This window comes from Alligator sinensis, unplaced genomic scaffold (genome assembly GCF_000455745.1).
Source record: "Alligator sinensis unplaced genomic scaffold, ASM45574v1 scaffold169_1, whole genome shotgun sequence".
Lineage (NCBI taxonomy): Eukaryota > Metazoa > Chordata > Crocodylia > Alligatoridae > Alligator > Alligator sinensis.
This window is the reverse complement of record NW_005841924.1, coordinates 2841419-2862815: the sequence shown is the minus strand read 5'-3', so window position 1 is coordinate 2862815 and position 21397 is coordinate 2841419. Positions and strand designations below refer to the sequence as shown.

The 21397-nt window shown below is 40.9% G+C and overlaps 1 protein-coding gene across 1 annotated transcript in view; it reads left to right on the top strand.

Moving 5' to 3' along the window:
• The window catches only part of DCLK2 (doublecortin like kinase 2), a gene marked incomplete at its 5' end in the record, with an annotated part of 149897 nt that overhangs the window by 124414 nt on the left and 4086 nt on the right, over positions 1–21397 (top strand). Inside the window, 6 exons of the mRNA XM_006019172.2 lie at positions 1441–1587; positions 6724–6857; positions 8760–8837; positions 10365–10461; positions 15555–15635; positions 17299–17415. Of these exons, the coding sequence (XP_006019234.1) occupies positions 1441–1587; positions 6724–6857; positions 8760–8837; positions 10365–10461; positions 15555–15635; positions 17299–17415 (654 nt within the window). The remainder of the gene's footprint in view (positions 1–1440; positions 1588–6723; positions 6858–8759; positions 8838–10364; positions 10462–15554; positions 15636–17298; positions 17416–21397) is intronic.

The following is a 21397-nucleotide window of genomic DNA, read 5'->3' as shown; positions in this document are numbered from 1 at the left end:
TAAACCCTTGGAGGAGAAAAAGGTAAGTAGGAACAGTCAGCATGGATTCACCAAGGGCAAATCATGCCTGACAAATCTGATTGCCTTCTATGATGAAGTGACTGGCTCTGTGGATGCGAAGAGACCAATGGATGTGATATACCTTGATTTTAGCAAGGCTTTTGATACAGTCTCCCATAACAGTCTCACAGGCAAGCTAAGGAAGTATGGCCTGGATGAATGGACTGTAAGGTAAATAGAAAACTGACTGGAGCAATGGACTCTGAGGGTATTAATCAACTAATCAATGGCTTCTTGTCTAGCTGGCAAGTGGTATCAAGTGGAGTCTCCCAGGGGTCAGTCTGGTGCCAGTTTTGTTCAATGTCTTCATCAATGACCTGGAAGATGATATTGAGTGTACCCGCAGCAAGTTTGCAGATGACACCAAGCTGGGGGAAGTAGTAGAGACACTGGAGGGTAGGGCTAGGATTCAGAATGACATAGACGAATTGGAGGATTGGGCCAAAAGAAATCTCATGAAGTTCAACAAGGACAAGTGTAAACTCCTGCACTTAGAACGGAACAATCCCACGCACCAGTGCAGGCTGGGGCTGACTGGTTGGGCAGCAGCTCTGCAGAAAAAGACCTGGGGGTTACAGTGGACAATAAGCTGAGTAAGAGCCAACAGTGCGCTCTTGTTGCCAAGAAGGCTAACAACATACTGGGCTGCATTAGTAGGTGCGTTGCCAGCAGGTCAAGGAAAGTGATTATTTCCCTCTCTTCAGCATTGGTGAGGCTACATTTGGAGTACTGTGTTCAGTTTTGGGCCTGCACTACAGAAAGGATGTGGACAAATTGGAGAGAGTCCAGCAGAAGGTAACAAAAATGGTGAGGGGGCTGGGGGGAAACTGGGCTTTATATGAGGAAAGACTGAGGGAACTGGGATTATTTAGTCTAGAGAAGAGGAAACAGAGAGGATTTAATAGCAGTCTTCAACTACCTGAACCAGGGTTCAAAAGAAGATGGAGCTAGACTGTTCTTAATGGTGGCAGATGACAGAGCAAAGAGCAACAGTCTCAAGTTGCAGCAAGGGAAGTTTAAGTTAGATATTAGGAAGAATGTTCTCACTAGGAAGGTAGTAAAACACTGGAACAGCTTACCCAGAGAGGTGGTGGAATCTCTATCCTTGGAGGTTTTTAAGCCCCAGCTGGACAAAGCTTTGGCTGGGATGATCTAGTCGGGGATGGTTCTGCATTGAGCAGGGGTTTGGACTAGATGGCCTCCTATGTCCCTTCCAATCCTAATTTCTACGATGAGAGGGTACTCCATATGATATATAACTCATGTTTTGAGTAGACGTCTGGTGCAGAAAATTGACAGTTGCTTTTTCTAACCTCTCTTCAGCATCGTGAGCTCTCCGATTTTTCCTGTTGTTGCCTAAAACATTTTCCCTTTCTTTAGGGAGGAGACCTATTTGATGCCATCACCTCTTCAACAAAGTACACCGAACGAGATGGCAGTGCAATGGTCTACAATCTGGCCAGTGCACTGAAATACCTCCACGGCCTCAACATTGTACACAGGGACATCAAGCCAGAGAATCTCCTGGTAGGTTATTCATTTTGCCTTGCTTTCCGTCACCTCTTTCTTCCCAACTGTGCATAGTTGTATGTAAAGTTTAAGCAGCAAGGCAAATGAGCAATCACATACATAAAAGAAACATGAATTTAGAATAGCTATTTATAAAAAAAAAAATGTTTTTCTATGAAATTTTAATCATTAGCCAAAGTGCAAAAGTGCACCAGGCACCAGACCCATTATTTTATTTACATTTTGATTGATGTCCACAATAAGTAAGAACATTCCTTCACAGACAGTGAATTTAAAAAAAAATGTATTAATGAATTGTTGTTTATAGCAGTGTAAATTAAAGCAGGAGAGCTTGGCTCTTCTCAGAGATCTCAGGGTTATTTGAAATAGATTCCTTTCCTTCTGTTCCCATTTTTGGTAAAGCCTTTTTGATGACTTTTTTTGATCCTAGCTATAAACTTTGTAAGTACACTTATTTTCCTCTGAAGGAATTATATTTCATTTCCATCAGTTACCATCAGGGGCATAAATATCTACTGCACTGTGACAGAAAATATCATGAACATAGCTTTATGAGCTCCAGGTAGAAATTGTCAGCGGAGCAGAAGTGTCTGATTCTCCACTGCTTTGCATCATGGCTGTGTGAAGTATGCATAAAGTTACTAGGACACCATTCTCTCCTTTGCTTATATCAGAGGTACCATTTAATACTGTCATTATATGCATTAAAAATAAATACCCAAAGCAGCAAGATGCAGAATCCCTAGGTTGTCTGAGTGTGTTGTCAGTAACTTTGGAAACCTTTGGCAATCCTAGATGAATTAAAAAAAACAAAAAACCCTCTGGTTATTATTGTCAATTCTGTTAACTGTTTAATGAGATTTGACTGATGGCTCCTATTTCAGCAGCAACATTCAAACTAGCACAAAGATAAGGCCTGGAACCTGAGTAGCTATTGCATATTTCAGTAGTCTGTTCTTACTCAACTAGTCCTGTTAACTACAGTAAGAGAGAATTTCCAAGATTAGACCCATCCATTAGCAGGTGTATTAAACCTCCAAATAAACGCATCTTCAGGCCCTACTAGATACATTTTCATGATTGGGGTGATTGCATTGGGTTGTTGAGCAGTGGATCAAAAGATCTGATCTAGGTTTTCTATTATTATTTGGCAATATATTAGTTGTGTGTGCGCGCACTACGGCTTTTATTTTTATACAAGATATTAATTTGCATGAAGTGGCAAGCATGTTTATACAGACACTTTTCACTTTAAAATAAAGTGATGTGTTAGCAGGTGAACTGATTTTTTTTTTTTCTGTAAATACTACCAACAGTAGTTTTGAGACTTAAGGAAGGAAGAATGCAAGAAACTATGGCCCTGCTTTAAAAAATGTAATCAGTCTGAACACAGCATGCTTATTTTGATCAAGTTCAGCAGAATATGTTCATGTCATGCACAACAAATAAAAAGGGGTGCATAACTTCAGTGGCCATCCACAGTTACACCATAGTTGGTCTTGTTCATTAAAAGCATGGTGGCATCAGGAATTTGGAGGGGCTGGAGCTGAGACGAATCTAACCCTTTAAGCCATCATTAGTAATCAAATCAGGTATAAATAGGCACAAGTGTCCTTTTTTCCCTAGGCCTAGAAAGTCTAAAAAGATTAGTCAACAGATGCAAGTTGTATTCACTGTGATTGACGCCACATGCATGCTAAGATATCCTACTAGTATTGCATGTCAATGTAAATAATTGCTGTCAATTGCTTCTTGTAATAAGAAGTAATTCAGCTCTTTTAACATGAAATTACCCACTTGTCTGATTTGCATTCTCTTTATTGGCCATATCCTCATAAATACAAACTGTGTCAATCATGACAGATGTGAAGTTATACCAGGGAGCACAAAGGTTTCCATTAGTGCTATGAATTATAAGAGTGCAATGCCGTAGGAGGGCTGTTTACTTATTTGAAAAAACCTAATGATAAATTCAACTTTTCTCTGGAGAAACTGGAGTCAGGCCATATAGTTACTCCTGTCTAAATCATGATTAACACAGAAATTGTACTTTGAGAACAAAACCAAGATTTATTCACTCTGTGTACCGTAACCTGACTTGTTGGATTTGTTATGTTATCACACTTTGAGGGGGTAGGGTAGAGGTAAATCTACATTCGAGGCATCAAAACAACATGTAAACATCAAATGCATCCAAGAGAACTCCTAGGAATTTAAACATGATTTTTCAATAGAGTCACCTAGTGTTGAGAACTCTCTAGGATGTCTAAATCTGAAAGCAACGTGGTAGAAGATTGGTCTGCCATCAAATTACCCTTCAGCATATGTAACTTGTGACTAGATAACATGCTGAATTAGTCAAGACTTCAACACAGGTTAAAGTTATAACAAACAGTCCCATTTAAATTCTGGGCTTCATCCACTACAGATACATTTCAATTTTCCCACATATTCAGAATTTCTCAACACCTTCGTTTTTCCTCCCTAGTCACTAAGGGCTAAATCATGGTCTAAAATGGGTACCTACATATCACATGAGTGCTAATAAAATAAAACAAAATAGATTCTAGGTGCATTGTGATAAAGTGCACTACTACTTTTCTCCCTGGAGCAAGAAAGCAAGTAGTGGGCAGATACTTGACCTTAACCTGATATTCCACTAGGCAGCACAACTGATGAGAGACATTACTGTCTCCTAGAACAGTCCTTTGGGGTCCTGCATCTTACACCGGGTGGTTTATATGGACATGTATTCAGATCTCCCATCAACATTTGGTAAAGTTTCAGTCATTGGACTATTAATTTCAGAGAGCAAATCTGATGTTCATACATTGAGGTGTTTTACAGAAGACTCCTATTTCCAAATACAAATGACAATAAGTCAATACAACCCAAACATTAGAATAGCAAGCTTTCCAGTCATGAGGAAAAGAAGAATCACCATTAAAATCAAAATAATGTTGAATAATGCAGAAGTTGGAGGAGTTTACCAGTAATATGTGAAAATCCCAATAATCAAAAAATGTTTTCATCAGTAAAATGCGTTATTTCCTGAAAATTAGTAGCTGTATTCTAATCATGAGTTGGAGATTAGTGGGTTAGTTCTGTGTATCATTGTGTAACTTGGTGGATCAGAATTGTCTGTTAGGGTTTTGGCACTTCTTGGGTGCATCTACATGAGGCTGTTTACTTGCACAGCAGACTAATTTGCTGCTCAGTAAAGCATCACTGTCTACATGCATGTGGCAATTAGGGTGTAGTAGATTAATTTACTGCATTTCCAGACAGTCCCATCAGATACAAGTGGTATTCAACAGTGCAGTAAATTACTGCATTTAAATGCACCTTTAAGCGGTTATGTCAAGATTAGTTTATTCCAGGTCAGTTTGAGCTGGAGTATATTCACTCACATTAACTGCATGTGCAGACGCACCCCTTGTTATTCAAGTTTCTAATTTAGTCTCAGACTTCAGTGTAGGTAGTATCTGGAGGGAGGTAGTTGGCCTTATCTCCATTTGAGGACAGTCAATTTTACTTCTGTAGAGTATATATATCACTGGGGTTTAGAAGTAATTCAGAAGGGCTGGATAGTTCCCCTTTTCCAGGTGTGCAGTGACAAGATTGGAACAAGGAGGTTGGGGGAATGTGGCAGATGGAAACATCTGGAGCAGATGGTCACTTTCTTGGGGAGGACAGGTTAGATTTTCTTTTTGTTTGAACACCTTCTGTTTGAGCATTATTCTAAAATAAAACTAAATTTGCCATTTAGTGCTTTTTTTAATCTGGTATTTAGAAATGTCACCTTTTTTAAACAGCCAATCACATTTTTAGAGATGGTGATAAATAATGTTTTTGGGCTCTTCTTGATGCCTGGCTCTTCAAAAATCAATCAAATAATTAGTATTATCCTAGACTTGTATGGACAATCAGTGAGCTAGCTATGCAAAATTGGAAACAAACTTCTATGTTCAATTCTGATCATTGCTTTTTAAACTCAAAAGAAGAAATTGAAAAATATGATTTTTCTTAAAGCTTCTAAGTAATTGCAAATCATAGTTAGTCCGTTTTATAAAAATAATTTAACAATGTATTTTAAATGTTTCTGCTGAGTTGCTTGTAACATGTCACTTAGACTTTTGCAGATAAAGTATTTTGCGTAACTCACACTGTTTCTCTGTTGCTGGCTGCATTTTTATTTATTTAATTATTGCTGCTTTCATTCATAATCATATTCCCCCAGCAGAGGAAAAAGTGGAGCTGCCATGGTCATTACTTTAAACAGAGGACCCAATTTTGGCCACAGTTAAATGGTTGTATTTTCTGTCAGAAGCACCAACCCTTGCAAATGTATACCTATGTAACTACCTATAAGTACTGTAGTTTCAGGCTTCATTAAGATTACTTGTATGGGTAAAGGCCCATACTTGCAGGATTGGGCTTCTAGCCCTGATGGCTTGCACTAATGAAAAGAGGACAGAAATAGGCTCAGTTGTATGGAAAAAAATAAAACTGGGCATTAGTTAAATAGCTGATGGAGCAGAAGAGTAAGCTACTGCTTAAACATTTTTACAGACTGCAAGATGTTTTCTATGCTTATCTGAGCTATAAATGGACTATAGGTTATTTAGGAGTTCTTAGATCCTGTTTGGATCAGGAATAAAGTGCACTGCTTTAAGCTTCACAAGATTTTCCTGAATGTTGGTATAGTAATTCAAGGATGAAGAAATATTGTATCCTAAATTGTACAGATTGTATTAGAGGCAGAGTAAGTAGGTATTACATCAGTTTCATGACCATGAAGTAGTTAGAAGTAAGAGCAATAGGAAATTGGTTCTAGGTTCCTCTGGAGTTGTTGAAGGCAAAACGGAGCAAATTGTAATTTAAAAATTGTGCTAGATTTTTTCCTTTTCTCAAATAGAGCCTTATCCTATCAGAATGTCTTGAGGCTTGAAGTTAAATCAAAGCAGTAGAGGTAAAAGTATGCAAGAACTAATGAGAAAAATCCAATGCAGTGGATGGCTGTGGAGGATCTCTCTTCACCCCACTTGATAAGATGGACAGACTTTATGTTTTTACCCTTTATTATATATGAAAACAAATTCTCTAATCCTTTATATGTTTTGCTAACTCTAGGTTTGTGAATATCCTGATGGAACAAAGTCCTTGAAACTAGGAGACTTTGGGCTGGCCACTGTGGTTGAAGGACCTTTGTATACAGTCTGTGGTACACCAACATATGTGGCTCCAGAGATTATTGCAGAGACAGGGTGAGGATACATAATTAGAACTTTTATGTTGTGATGTGCAGAATAGATCTACAGTATACTAGAGTATGTGGATGGTGAGTTGGGTCCAATCAGTACAGTAAATCACATCCTTTGACAAAAATACATGCATCTTTTATATACAGAACAAAAAACTATTGCTGTGTGCGCAACTTAGCTGTAGCTGGATCACTTCTTTAATTGGGCAGAAGGCGGTCTCTCTCACAAAATCTTCAAATTAAATCATAGTCCCCTTGAACCATAAGGGGGCAGTAGCAAGCCTTAATTTAGATTTACCACAGCCAGGATATTCCCTGTATTAGCAGTGGTGAAGTTCACTGTCACATGGTCAAGAGCTAATAGACGCTGACAGCAAAGGAACCTGATTCATAGATTTGGATTTCAGAGCGGTAGATTTTAGGTGTAGATTTGGATTTACTGTTTGGAAAAAAAAAAAAAAAGGCAACCTTTGCCCTACCGTTGTTCTAACCTGTATGTTTAAAAAGAAAGTCTCAATTCTTCATCCTAGTGTTATTTGCTCATGAAGGAGACTGGGGTCTTGTTGTCTACTTTGGCAGTATCTGGGAATGTTGCAGAAAGGGTGCCCACTGTGGGAAGGGAAGGAAAGGGAAAGCCTTTTGTGGAGCTTGCGCCCCCTCTCTGCCCAGTCTGTCGGGGTGTTGCCCCTCCCCTCAACTCGCCTGCCACGACTTGGATGTTAAACGCACATTAAGAGGGGTCTACAGTGAAGATCTTATCTCAGATGGGCCTCCTGATAGACAGTGGTACTCACAGTCGTCCGATGTGGTGTTCCACAGGGATCCGTCTCCCCTATACCCCGTCCACGCACCAGCCACTGGGAGATGCGTTACAGATGTTTCCTGGCCTCGTATGACGGCCTCAGACCGGTTCTCCAGGTTCCGGTTGCTCTGCCTCCCTTCTTAGAGAGATTTCTCTTTTTTTTTCCTTTTTTATAGAAAACACTCCTCCGAGTCAGGAGGAGCTGCAGGGTTATCCCCCTTATTCCAGCTCCCTCTCGGATCCTCAGCTGTTTCCTCTCCCCTACCACAAGCAGGGAGCTCCCTTGTCTCCTGAGTGTAAGCCGCTCCATGAGACTGAGAGAGTGTCTCTACTTGCACTCCTTGTCTGCCTCCCACAGAAGGCTTAAAGCCCTTCCCTGAGCTGCCTGCTTGAGTCTCGTAGGCTGGGTCCTCTCCTTCCCGTGCCAGAGCTCGCCTCATGAGCTGCCAGCCCGTGCTCTCTCTCTCCAGCTCTCTCCCTCTCCCCGCTCCACCGGCGTTTTTAAACCTTCCTGCAGCGGCCAATACGGCCACTGGGATTGGCTCAGCTGTTCCCCTCGCCGGGAACAGCTGATGCCACAGCCGGCGTAATGCCGGTTCGCACAGCTCCTGCTCCCGCTGCTCTCTGGAAGGTACGTACGCCCCTCTGGGGGCTTGCTCTCGGGGTCTGGGGTCCACGGGCTCTCTTCTCTCTCCCTCAAGAGCCTGTGGGGGCACCTCACCGCCACACCTTTCCTTCCCTTGCTTTCAGCAGTGGTCTTGGTTTAATGTGGTCTGATGTGGAGATGAATCTGAATGCCTGTAGAAGGCAGGTGGCCTTTTATATGGAGCCTTGAGAACTGCAAACTACAAAAAAAAAAAAGAAAAATATGAGAGCCTCTGGCCTCTCTGAAGAGTCCCTAGAAAAATAATGATCAGATGTCCCTTTAGAAATGACTCAGTATCATTACATGATACCACCTAAAATCCACCGCTCTGAAAGACTGAAAGTTCTGAGAGTTACCTGTGCAAATTTTCCGTGTGTATTAATTTAATCACAAAGTGTTGAACTTGAATGACACATTTTGGAAGCCCATGCATGTAACACATTCCCATGTTTTTGCAGATATGGCTTAAAGGTAGATATTTGGGCTGCAGGTGTGATCACGTATATACTGCTGTGTGGATTTCCACCTTTTCGCAGGTGAGTTCCCTTTTATTTTAGAACAGTGCTCAAACAGAAGGTGTTCAAACAGAAAGAAAATGTAACCTGTCCTCCTCAAGAAAGTGACCATCTGCTCCAAATGTTTCCAACTGTCATATTTCCCCCAACATCCCTTGTTCCTTTTCTAACCTATTTCAGCTGTCCCTAATTCAGCTAGAACCAACCATGCCCTTTCCCCAGATAGCAGTGTTCAATATTTTTGTGCTCAAGGGATGAGTGAAATCCTTTCTATAATAAGGGGGCAATTGGTTAAGTAGCAGGTGTGCCTTGATGCCTTAATGTGTGATGATGATAGCCTTCTCATCCTACCTTTGTACAGAGTATATGTATTTTTGCCCTCTAGTGTATACAGCAAAAAGTGCAGCTTCTTGGTAACTGGAATAACCAACCAGTGACTGCTTCCCAAAGATGAAAAGAATCTGTGTAAATGTTTTATCTCTATAAAACGAGATGTCAACTGTTCATAAACTTGGTGCCAGTTCTATCAAAGGTTTTGTAATCAAGAAGCTGTGCAGTTATTCTGCATGTAATAGTATTTATATATTTTTATATTAATGTTTCTTTTTCATTAGTATTTATGTGCACATAAGGAAGGAAATATTAAGGAATGCACCTGGAAGATGTAATTGGACATCACATTTTAATCACAAAGTTTCAACTTTATATTTAGCATATGTCATATTCAATGCCTGTGTTTATACAAAAGGGTTAAAAATAGCTATATAAAAGTTGGTACATAGATTAGTTTTTACTAAAATTGATCATTTTCTCTGTCCTTAAATAACTGTGGGAAGTTGCCACCCAGTTTGTGTTTTTCATATCTATTGCAATAATTCCACCAAGCAGGATAGAATATTTCTGCTTTTTAATATTGCTTGACTACCTAAACCAGGTCTTGGCACTGTTCCTCAATAAAACTACTCAAGATCAACCCCAAAATAAAGCTTGTGCATTCCAAGTGTAATGAATTCTGATATTGCTATACATTGGGATCACAAGCCAGAAGTTGTTTAAAAAAAACCTGTCATGCAGTGTGGGATTGCACTAATCCCATATTTTCCTATATCCTTTCTCCAGATTTCAACAATGTCCTTGTAGGAATGTCTTGCAGAAGGGATCATATTCCTGCTTCTCCTCCTATCTACATCCCTTGCTGACCCCAACAGTCATTGAGGGGAAAAGAGACAAACTTCTAAGTCTCCTTTCTTCCCTTGTGCCAGGAACAGGAGCTTGTAATGCTGTTAATGCACAGATTTTGCTTGTTACCTATGCAGTCCCTACTTGAATGGGAAGCAGACTTAGGCCTTTCACTACTGTGTTAGCTCCCCAATAGCACAATTAGCATGAAGCCCCACCAAACCCTGCAAATTGGGGTAAATAAGATAACATTGCTAGAGTACTGAATACGATAACATTGCTTCTCAACACCTCAGAAATTTAACTTATTGCTTGTGTGGCAAAATTCACACCTCTCTTATGTTCTCTCCTATTGCTGCTGATCCACAGTGAGAACAATCTTCAGGAAGATCTCTTCGATCAGATCCTAGTTGGAAAGCTAGAGTTTCCCTCCCCATACTGGGATAACATCACCGACTCAGCTAAGGTACAGAGATATGTTAGCAGACCAAGTCTCCAGGCTCTGGAAGTGTTTCTGACAAGCCGTTGGAAACACTGTACCTCCTGGTGGCACAGAATCTCTCCTATCTCATTATTACGGACTTTTCCAAGCCATGGCAGGCTCCAGAATATGGCAGTGGTACCTGATGAAAATGTAGGTCTCTCAACCCTAGTTTCCTGTTTATTTTCTGGATGAACAAGGGTAACAATGTTGATTTGCCTTTAGTAAGGCTTGCATGTTGTTTTATGGTTTTCTTAATGACGACTGTTGTACTAGGTTCAGTGGCTGACCTGCAATGTAATTGTCGTTTGGAATTTTCCCTCTCTATACGCTTTTGAGAGAAGAGTAGTTGTTATGTGGACTGACATCAGTTGAAATCACTAGGTCTGTTTTCACCCTTGGGCCACAGAAGCCTTAACTATTAGCACTTCAGTGAGCTTTAGGCACTTCCTAGTACTTAAGATACTTTAAATGCCTGAACCTGTGAAATCAATGTTTAAAATTTTAACCCTGGGTCTTAAAGGAGTCCCATCCATGTGCCCTGGATTTTTAATAGGAATTATTCCATATATGAGAGGAATTTGGGTGCACTGCAGATAAAAAGAAACGCATTTTTATCCAAAGAAATAGACTGTATTCTGTCTCCCAAAGGCTGTTGCATAACACTGATGATGGTGTAGAATAATAGAGAAGTAGGGCTGGAAGGGACCTGTAGAGATCATCTAGTCCAGCCCCCTGCCTGAGGCAGGATTGTCCCTATCCTGTCCATTCCAAGCAAATCCTTATCTAACCTATTATTAAAACCACATAGGTAACCCTGCCCCATAACCACAAAGCATAACACCCTAACCTGCTACAGGTAAAACAGAGGGCTAGTATCCTGCTGCTGCAAGGCTTGTTAAAATATGCTCAGGAAATCTGAGAGAGACATGCCCCACACTACAGAGGAAGGCAAGAACCCCCACAGACTGTGTACCAGTCTGACTATGCAGTAAAATTCCTTCCTGACCCAAAATATGACAGCTGGTCTGACCCTGAGTGGATGGGCAAGACCCTCTCACCAGGAACCAGCAAGAGCATTGGCACACCCCAGTCAAAATCTGAGGATTTTGCTTTGGCTGCATTCAACACTGAATGCTTCTGAGGAACACAAAAACAAAACCTCTACTGTATAGCGATAGGAGGGGGAAAATATTCCCACTTGGCCCTATGCAACAGCCAGCAAGGCCCAGAGGCATGGCCTTAATTAACATAGCATAGCATAGGCATACCTACTCTTAGATCATTCCTGACCAGTGTTTGCCAAACCTCTTCTTGAACATCTCCAATGATAGAGATGATCTCCAATGATGATCTCCAATGATCTCCAACTTCCCTAGTCTGTTCCACTGCCTCAGTGTTCTAACAGTGAAGAAGCTTTTTGCATCATCAAGTCATTGGTCCACATCCTGCTCTTTGCAGCTAGAGAGAAAAGGCATTCTCCCTCATCTTTATGGCAGCCCATCAGATATTTGAAGAGTTCTATCATCATCAGAACATCATTTTAATTTGACTTTTATAAAAGGCCTAGGAGCACATAGCAGCCGTGCAGCCATTTGCTGATAAACTCTTGTATCTGAGGACTGGGTGGCCAACCATAGGTTATGTGGGCAAGTGGCATGTGACTACTGTGTGTAGTAGGCCAGTGCTTCTCAAAGTGGTGGTCCGCAGACCGCTGCCGGTCTGCAAGCCACCGGTTGCCGGTCCGCAGTGAGTTGCCAGGAAAGAAAGAAAGATATTTTCAGAAGCATGACATTGATATGTCATAGCGCCACAGTTCGTACATTCCAACACTCCAGGTGACGTCACGTCATACGAGGTGAGGAAAGAGAAAGAAACAGCCAGTCATGCATTTGTGTAGCGCTGTTACACGCAGTTGCTGCCACCGGCTGAACCGGGCACCGGTCCCTGGCTCACTGGAAAAAAAATTGCTGGTCCGCCACATCAGATAGTTTGAGAAGCACTGTAGTAGGCAGCATATGGGAAGGGGTCAAGTAGCACAGCAGCACACAGGGCAGGAAGATCAACAGGGGTAGAGGTTTGGAGTGGCACTCAGGCACAGTCTGAGGTTAATTTGTGGCACCTACCAAAAAGGCTGGCCCCCACTGTCCTAGGAGAACCCTCATACAGCTTTCACTACATTGACCCTCTGCTGACTGCTGCAGCTTAAAGACTGGGGGATGGTAGTGGCCAGGCCTGTCTCCCACTGCCAGAATGAGCTCATGGTTCATCTGATATGAAACAGAGCAGCCGTCAAGTGACTGTTTACCAGCTTCAGGGTTGGGGTGGCACAAAAATAGTTTTTGAACCGAGTACAGCTCAGCTACTCTGAAAAATCTGGGCCTGTATCTCTGGTTCGTCTTTTTACTGAATGATATTGCTGAGGAGGCTATTTTCCAGAAGTAAATGATGAGCAACAACCTCTTTATTGCGCATATAGGCTAGGTACAGACACTCAAAAAACCCAAAGTGGAATTGATCTAAGTTATGCAGTTTTCTGTAAGTGGCATAGCTTAGATTGGTGGCTAACAGAATATACATTCACCCTTTGGTGGCAGAGGTGCAAATCTTAGACCCGGATCCACCATTTCTAGCCAGTCTATGTGTGCTGAACGTGTGTTCTGTTATGGGTATAGAGCCATTTCTGATCACTTAAACTGGTAAAAGTAATGTCTGTACCTGGCCATATTGTTTCTTTCTATCAGAACAGATCTCCCTGATTACAATATGAAGAAAGAGAGATGATCCTTGCGATATAGGCACTTTAGAAAAATGGAGGTGTTTACTTTTAATGAAAGTATTTGATATTGACGGAGTTTATGGGGTTTTTTCTCTTAAGTGACTGGAAACAGCTCTGGAACAGTCCTTGTCAATTGCAATCTGCTCTGGAACACCACTGAAGAAGCAATGAGCATTTGCGATGAAAAGCTACACATAGGGCAGAATTCTGTTTCCCTTTGTGTGCCTGAATGGCAGCTTTTTAGGGGCATAAGTGGCATTTTTTGGTACTAAATGCAAATATTGATTCTGTTTCCTCTGCACTGTGGACACTTATGTCCACCAAGTGCTCATAGAGTAGAGTATATACTAGCCAGGCAACCCAATTCATGAAAATGTTGCCATTAGAGCACTTGCCCAGGAAACACTAACTTTGCCCAAAGTAGATTTTTTCCAGCGTAGGACTTGAAGCACCATATCACAGCTGACCTTTTTGAAGCTGGCCAGCTGGGCAGCCATGAGGAGGAGACATATGAGTCCCAGAGGAAGAGAGCAAGCTAGGGAGTGTGTGGCTCAGTCAAATAGCTGCTGTTGAGGAAATGGGCTCTGGCTTCCAGTGGTGCAGAAACTTAATATTTCCCCTTTCACTGTTTTTTATCAGTTTTAGCCAGAGACTATTCAATTCAGCAGGCAGTGTGGCTAGAATAATGTTTAACTTGTGGGAGCAGAATTGCTGCTTCAATCCCTCTCTGTTCAAAGGGGCCCAGAACATTTGCTTCCTGGGTAAAAGCCCTAACTAACCACTCAACTCTTGGAATAAAACATTGAGAGAGCTTCTGCTTTCAATTAATGCACATATATTCCTGGCCAGTGCGTAGCCTAGAGAGTATATGCTCACTCTACGTACACATTCTTATGCATCCCCAGTGTAGTAACAGGGCCAGAAAAGGCCAGGTACACAGCTGGAAAACTGCCATTTAGATGCAGAAAGGGAAATAAATAGAATTTTGTCCACACTGCTTATAATTTCACTGCATGCTTTGCTTGACTAACCTCTTAAGACTTGCCTTTTTTCAGTACCCCAGACTGTCATACTACTATTAGGAGAGCCACAGAAATATGCAAACCCAGGAACATCTGTTTTATAGATTGTACATACTCTAAAGATCCTACTTCAGCAAAGCACTTGAGTTTATTTGAAGTCATTTGGAGTAACTTAATCACATGCTGAGCTTTTAAAGGCACATCCTTTTTTTCTTTAGCTCAGAGCCAGTGTAGGGGACACAGCTAACTGAAGACCTCCTTCATGATGTAGGGGCTGTGGGAAGGGCAGAGGGATCCATAGTTAATGGCAGAGGGTGGCTGAAGGCCCTTTATGCCTCAAGAGCAACGTAAGAGGACCTGTGGGGCTGAGAATCTAGCCCATGTTATATGCCATTAACCCAGCCCCTGCTGTATAATGATTAGACTGAAAAGGAATCAGAACTCGTGGTAAAGGTGATATCTTTTATTAGACCAACTAGATTTTTGCAAAAAAAAAATCTTTATTTGCAAGCTTTTGGGCACAAGCACCCTTCTTCAGGCATGGTTATAGTCGGCCACTTTAGAGCAGTCTTGTGCTGATGAGGAGCTTTCATTCTCAAGATGTTACTGAGTAAATGAATAGCAAAATCAGATTGATTTTTTTTCCTTTACCAAATGATTCCAGTGATATTGCTTATCAAAAAATGAAAAGCATATCTCATGCTGGTTTATATACCCTCTAGACAGCTTAAACAATCCCTGCAGGCTCAAAAATGCACGTGCCATTTGGTATAAAAGCTGGTGCTCTTCATGTGCATTTTGTTTCTGCCTCTGTCAGGGAAGGTTACCTCACAGCCCTGTCAGCCATGTCTCCTGTAAATTACTCACATTACTCATCCGATAAGAAAAAAAATGCACAATTTTTTTGAGTATGTGCAGAGTGTGTGCTGTGAAAATGGAGCACCATCCCAAGTTTTCTATTCTTGCTGCCTGCATCAACATGCAGAAAAAAATTAGTGTATTATAGTTGCTGTTTAGAGTGTTTCTTGTTCAGCTATTTTCAGAAGAGCAAGTGAGCATGACTGCAATAAGGATACTCGTTAGTTATATTACCTACATTTCCCATCAGACTGTAAACCCAGAGGATGAAATCCTCTGGCACTACTAAAGTCAAGTAGGACCAGGATTTCCCTGAGATATTAGAGAAACTCCAGTGTAAATGTTAGAAGAGCTCCGTGCAAAAGCTGGATGACTCACTGTTTAATGCTGATGTCCTTTTTCATATCTTTGTTTTCCAGGAGTTAATTAGTCTGATGCTACATGTAAATGTAGAAGCTCGCTATACGGCAGCACAGATCCTAAGCCATCCCTGGGTGTCTGTGAGTAAACTCTGTGTTCTACTTGACTCTAAATAAATAGGAATCCTAAAGACTCAACTGGAACAGCATCATTGCCAGTAGTAGTGATGCAATTCTGCTTTTGCCCATTTTTCAAGCTACTTGTATGTCCCTTATTCCTACTAAGCATAGGCTAGGTATGATCTGAATCCTACCCTTCTGATGCACTGGGATCATTGTAAGCTTTGTTTGAATCAAGTGAAACTGAATTTTTAAGAACCTGGATATGGAGTTGGAGGCCTGGGAAGAGAATTCATAGCAAAAATCCATGATTTGGATAAAATAAGAGACAATGATTTGGACACTAAGCTTGTGCAAATAGACTTTGGCAACCTGATGGCAGCTAATACTGAGCTATTTTCATACCCTACTGTTGGAAGAGAAACTGCACAAATACTGTGCGCTCTGACTGAGCAGAGCATTCCATGACTAAGGGAACAGATCCTGGAAGGCATAGGTATCTGCTCTAATCTTATCTTTTACCATCTGTTTCTCACCAAAAGATGCTCTCCATCTCAGAAAAAGATTGGCAGTGGGGCCTTTTGGATAACTCAGATTTCTGCTTTTTCAAATCCGACCCATAAAGTAGTGCTCACAGAAGATTCAAATGGCAGCACTATCCTGTGCATTTCTAGAGAATGCACACTTGCAGGGGTATGCTTTCATGGCCAGGCACAATTTGGGGTCTCCATTTTCAAAAATAGAACTGCCTGCCTGGAACGAGAGACAAAGTAGAAAACTGAAGATAGTGTTTGAGCCACATATAGAAGTCACTGACTGCCATCTGGTGCATCTCTGATACTAGCAGTAGGAGAAGCTGATGTAGAAAATAATTTAGTAAACTGATTGTTAATTAGTAAATAAGCACTAAGCAGTGTTAAGCTTAAATACCACACTAATAAACTCAAGTATTTTTTTCACATTCATTTCACCGTTTGAAGGACAAATTGTGCTTCTCTGTGAGCTTTGTCTCCCTCTCTTGCTGAGAGAAATCAGTGCAGCTTGCACCTTGAAGGAAAAGCATTTGAACAAAGTCATATTTTCCTGAAACTATGATAGGAAGGAAATATAATAAAGCCCGTGTTGCTGCTGCATAACTGCTCCTATGTAAACTCAGTGATTACTGGCCTCTTACCAAATACTGCATGGATATAAACAACAATATGATGTGCATAGGATGGAATAAGGATCTTCATTAGGGCTTATTTAAACATTTTTAGGGTCATCAGCAGTTTAATGGCCCATTACTTTTCATTGACAACAAGGCATGTTTAGAAAGCATACATAACTAAATGCAAGCTTAGCATCCATTAACCCACCAAGTTAGCTACAATGCTGTAATATTTTGGGAGTGTATAGGGATCAATCCCGCGTTAAGAAACAAAGTGGCAGATTTAAAGCTGCAGCTGCTGGGCCCATCCCTGTGCAGCTGATTTTCTCACCAGTGTAAACTATTTCTCAGACAGCTTTTAAGTTGTTAATAAGGTAACTTGACAAGGGCTGGGGTACAAATTGTTCCTCCTTGTTAACATGGTCAGTTGTCCCAAGAGGATGGAAGATCCTCTCCCCAACTCCATGAACTTTCTGTTTCCACTCCTGATTATTCCTACCTAAAGAGTAACTTGTGTACCTCCCTTTTACACAGGATGATGCCTCCCAGGAGAATAATATGCAAGCTGAAGTAACAGGTAAACTGAAGCAGCACTTTAACAACACTCTGCCCAAACAAAACAATACAACTGCTGGGGTCTCTGTCATCATGGTAAGCTAATTCAGCATTTTCACTTGTAGATACTACGTTTGTATATATATTTTCTAACATGTTGAAAATAATTACCTATGGGTGAGTGTGGTGCAAACACAGGCAAAATAAGACCAGCGTAGCATCTGTGTCTACTCTGAGCCCCTATTTATGCATAACATAAACATACACTAAGTCCCATTTCAGCCTTAGTAAATCAGTATTCAGGAGCAGCTGAACTGGGTCTGTGCTAAGGTAAATTAATTGAATCGCTGAAAGATATCCTTTAAGTGGAGGTATATACGCAGAGAATAGTTAAATGCAGAAATACAGAACAAAGCTCACTTGCTACTTTGGGGGCTGGGGGAAACTTTTTTTTAATCCTTTCCATTATAATTTTAATTACAAAAATCTTGCCTCTTTTGTCTCATTTTTCTAATTGACTAATTTTTCGACAGCAAAGTGATGCTGTCCAGAACCTACTCCTTTCCCAGAAATGGTTGTATTTTTTGTTAAGATCTTTTCAGATGTTTTTCACAATTACTTTTGCCACAGCCTGACTTTTGCTAATGAAAGTTGTCAGAGACCAGACTGGATACTAATGTGACTAATGTGAAGTTATCAGAGACCAGACTACATACTAATGTGACTTTGTGGGAAATCTGAATGCATTACCATCCCTCCATATAGTTCAGCTGAGATGAATTTTAAAAAGTTGTGGAAAAACACTTCCATCAGACATCTTGTAGAACCGTGTTGATGGGCTGAGCATTTCTTAGCAGACAAGCGCCCATAGCAGAGTGTACCATTATACTTCTGACTGACCAGCTAGCTCTGCTGTGAGTTTTTCTCACTGCTAAAGATGATGCATCTTTTTTCCACCCCAGATATGGATTACGTGCAAAAAAAAAAAAGTGTCTTCAAATATTTTTAAGAACACTACCACTCTGGCAACACAGCATTGACTTTGTTAGCAGGGGTGAATATTGTTTGCACTGCATCAGTTACATGATAGCAATAGTAGTCACAATATTATTATTAATGACACATCCCACCTTATAAATCTGACCACTTATGCTGTTTGTGTGTGTATATATGTAATATATATGCAGAAAGTACATGTATGTGGATTAAATAAATAGCTGCAGGTTTAAAAGTAGAGTTTGTAGTAACATCAAAATGCTCACAAGAGCGAAGCCAGAAAATTGATTTCAGGTTGATGCTGTTGTCTGCATTTCGTTTGACAGTTTGACTTGACAGTTTGAGGGACTTCAGAGCTTCTTTATACTGTTGAGACTATGGATAAGCCTGAAGCTGAAACCTGGTATAAAATTCTGTATTTAATAACAGCGATTTTAATTCTAACTTTCAGCCCCTATCCAATTTGCATGCCACTTAAGCTTGTCTCAAATCTCTGACACAATACAGCTTCTGGCTTCCTCTTGGTGTGGGGTTTTTTTCTTATTCTGTTCCTTAACTGACATTCCTTCAGCCAATGAAGCACATCCTATTAAAAATAGGGTTTAATTTTAGTTTAATTTCCCCATTCTCCTGCCTCATCTCCCTTCTAACAGACATGGTTGGGAAGGAAAATGTCTACCTGTTGAGTTCTAACTGCAGCTCACACTCACTGCTGTCCCTGGATGTGCAGAGAAAATTGAAGGGGAGAATAGGAAAACATGTCTGTGACTTATGGAAAGAAAAAGGTAATAAGAGTTTAGCCCCCAAGCTACATATCTGCCTTACTTGCGGCACAAATGTAGTTGCCTTCGTACTGTCAGGTTCCTTAATTGTAATATAACCAATTTTTTCTTTATGATAAACCTGATTCTTGCAAGCACTGTTTTTGAGTTTCCTTTCTGTATCTGCAGTGCATCACAAACCCATTCACTTGCACTTAGACACTTTTATTCGTGGGAAAAATATTCAACAGAACCACCTTTGAGCATGAGATAGTCACTTAATGCGCACACACAGAGGAGCGTTGTCCTTGGAAAGCCATAGGGCAGCATCTCAGCCATAGCAGGCACTGCCATCTTGTGGTGGAGAAGTAGAAGCGTACAAAGCCTGGTTCTGTCTTCACAAAGGAAGCGTCTTTGCTGCTACCAAGAAAAATGTGTTGCTATAAAATCATTTTTACTGTTGTTTTTTTTTTTCAAGAAAGTATCAGAATGTTCTATAAGTCTAAATTTGTTGCAATTGTGTTAGTTCTGCTTAAAGTAAGTGTAGTTTCTATCCCTTGCTTTCTTCCTTTTTCCTCCTCTCCCTGTGCCTGCATTGCTTTCCTCTGAGTAGGTCCAAGGCAATGGTATGTACTAACTGCAACGCTTTGTTCTGCTGCACACAGTATGTGTTCTGAGTTTTACAAAAAGAGAAAAAGGAGAAATAACTCAGCCAGTCTGAAGTGGGCAGTTTCAGAGCTGCACAGAACCAGGGAATTAATATCTTTTAGCGGTTATACTGTACCAGTAAACATTTGCACTTTTTTTTTTTTAATCCACAGTGGCTGACAATTTATGTTTTTGGAAGACATTTGGCATCATTGTTTTCTTTTTCTTCACCAAACATGGCATTTTGTGAGAAGGGAAAGTTAGAGGAAAGAGTTGCTTTCAGGGAAACAGTACTGAGGTGTCTATAAAAAAATGTGCTAAGAGGTACAGAAAGCTGAGAGGAAAAGTTCTGCTGGATTCTTCACCTTTTCCCCTTTCCTGTTTCCTTATTTTCTCTCCCAAAGCTGACACAGCAGATGGTCTGACCCCTGGTTGACATCTCTTGTGAAACAAGGGTCATTAACCAGACAGTACCCTGAGACTACTAAATGCAGCTTTGCATGAAGGGTGAGAGTTTAAGATGCATACAGTAAAACTTAAAAAAGATGACCAGCGGTGAAATAGCAGGAAATATGCAATTTCTCTCTCCGGAGAGACCCAGCCTGAGCCCACCTAGATCCCAGGGTGCACCACTCATTCTAGTAGCTAATACACTATGCACATCTAGTCACAGAGTTAATCATCTCCATCAGAAGTAATAGAGTTAAACCTCCTGACCTGGAGCCTAAGCAGTCTAAATGGGTAGCCAAACTTCATTAAGTTGCACATACTCTCTCTTCTTAGGGAGTAACCGCATATTCTGTACATACACTGATGTTGGGGGGTCACAATGGATCTGACAAATAACCTGCCCTGCTGCTGAGACTACAGGTATATGTTTTTAAAAATGCAAAAAACCCTGCTCTAGCAGGTGAAAGTAAAAGGAAGCCTCACTGCATACATATGTAACTTTTGCGATGATAAAACCTACATTTTGTCTGCCCTACTAACTGTTATAATCTTGGGAAGTTGGCTTCACTCTATCCTTCTTTATGCAGCATGTAATTAACTTCTGGAACTCATGGCCACAGGAGACTGTAGAGGCAAATAGTATAGCCAGCTTCCAAATGGGACTACACAAATTCATTGATGATAGATCTTATTAATAGCTATTAAACAGAACAATCCCAGATGTATCCTCTGGCATCTCTAAACCAATGGTGGTGGATGCCAGGAAGGGTAACGAGCAGGGGATAGATCTCAGTCTTTTGGGGCTCAAGGCACCCCTTCTCAGAAAATGCCATTTCTTCATTTTCACTTGTTTTTTTACTACAAAAATATAATAGAGAAATTCTTCTGCTGCAAAGAACTCAGAAAGACCACAGCAGATCAGAATATTTTTAACACTGTAGATTCCTATTTGAAATCTCTGGGCATCCTATGCATGTGCAGGGAGCCGGCTCTGATGCACTGGAAATCCACTGCATTGGAGCAGACTTGATTAATCTGTGCTCCAGATTATAATAAAATAAGCATGCTCCAGCAGACTCTGGCGTCACATGTATTAGCATCCCTGCACTAAAAAATGGCGTTGGGGTACTTTGAACTAAAGCTTGTTTGACAAGCTTTAGTTCAAAGTGCTCCGCCACCATTTTCAGCATGGGGGGGGGGGGGGGGGGGGAGGACGCGGGGGG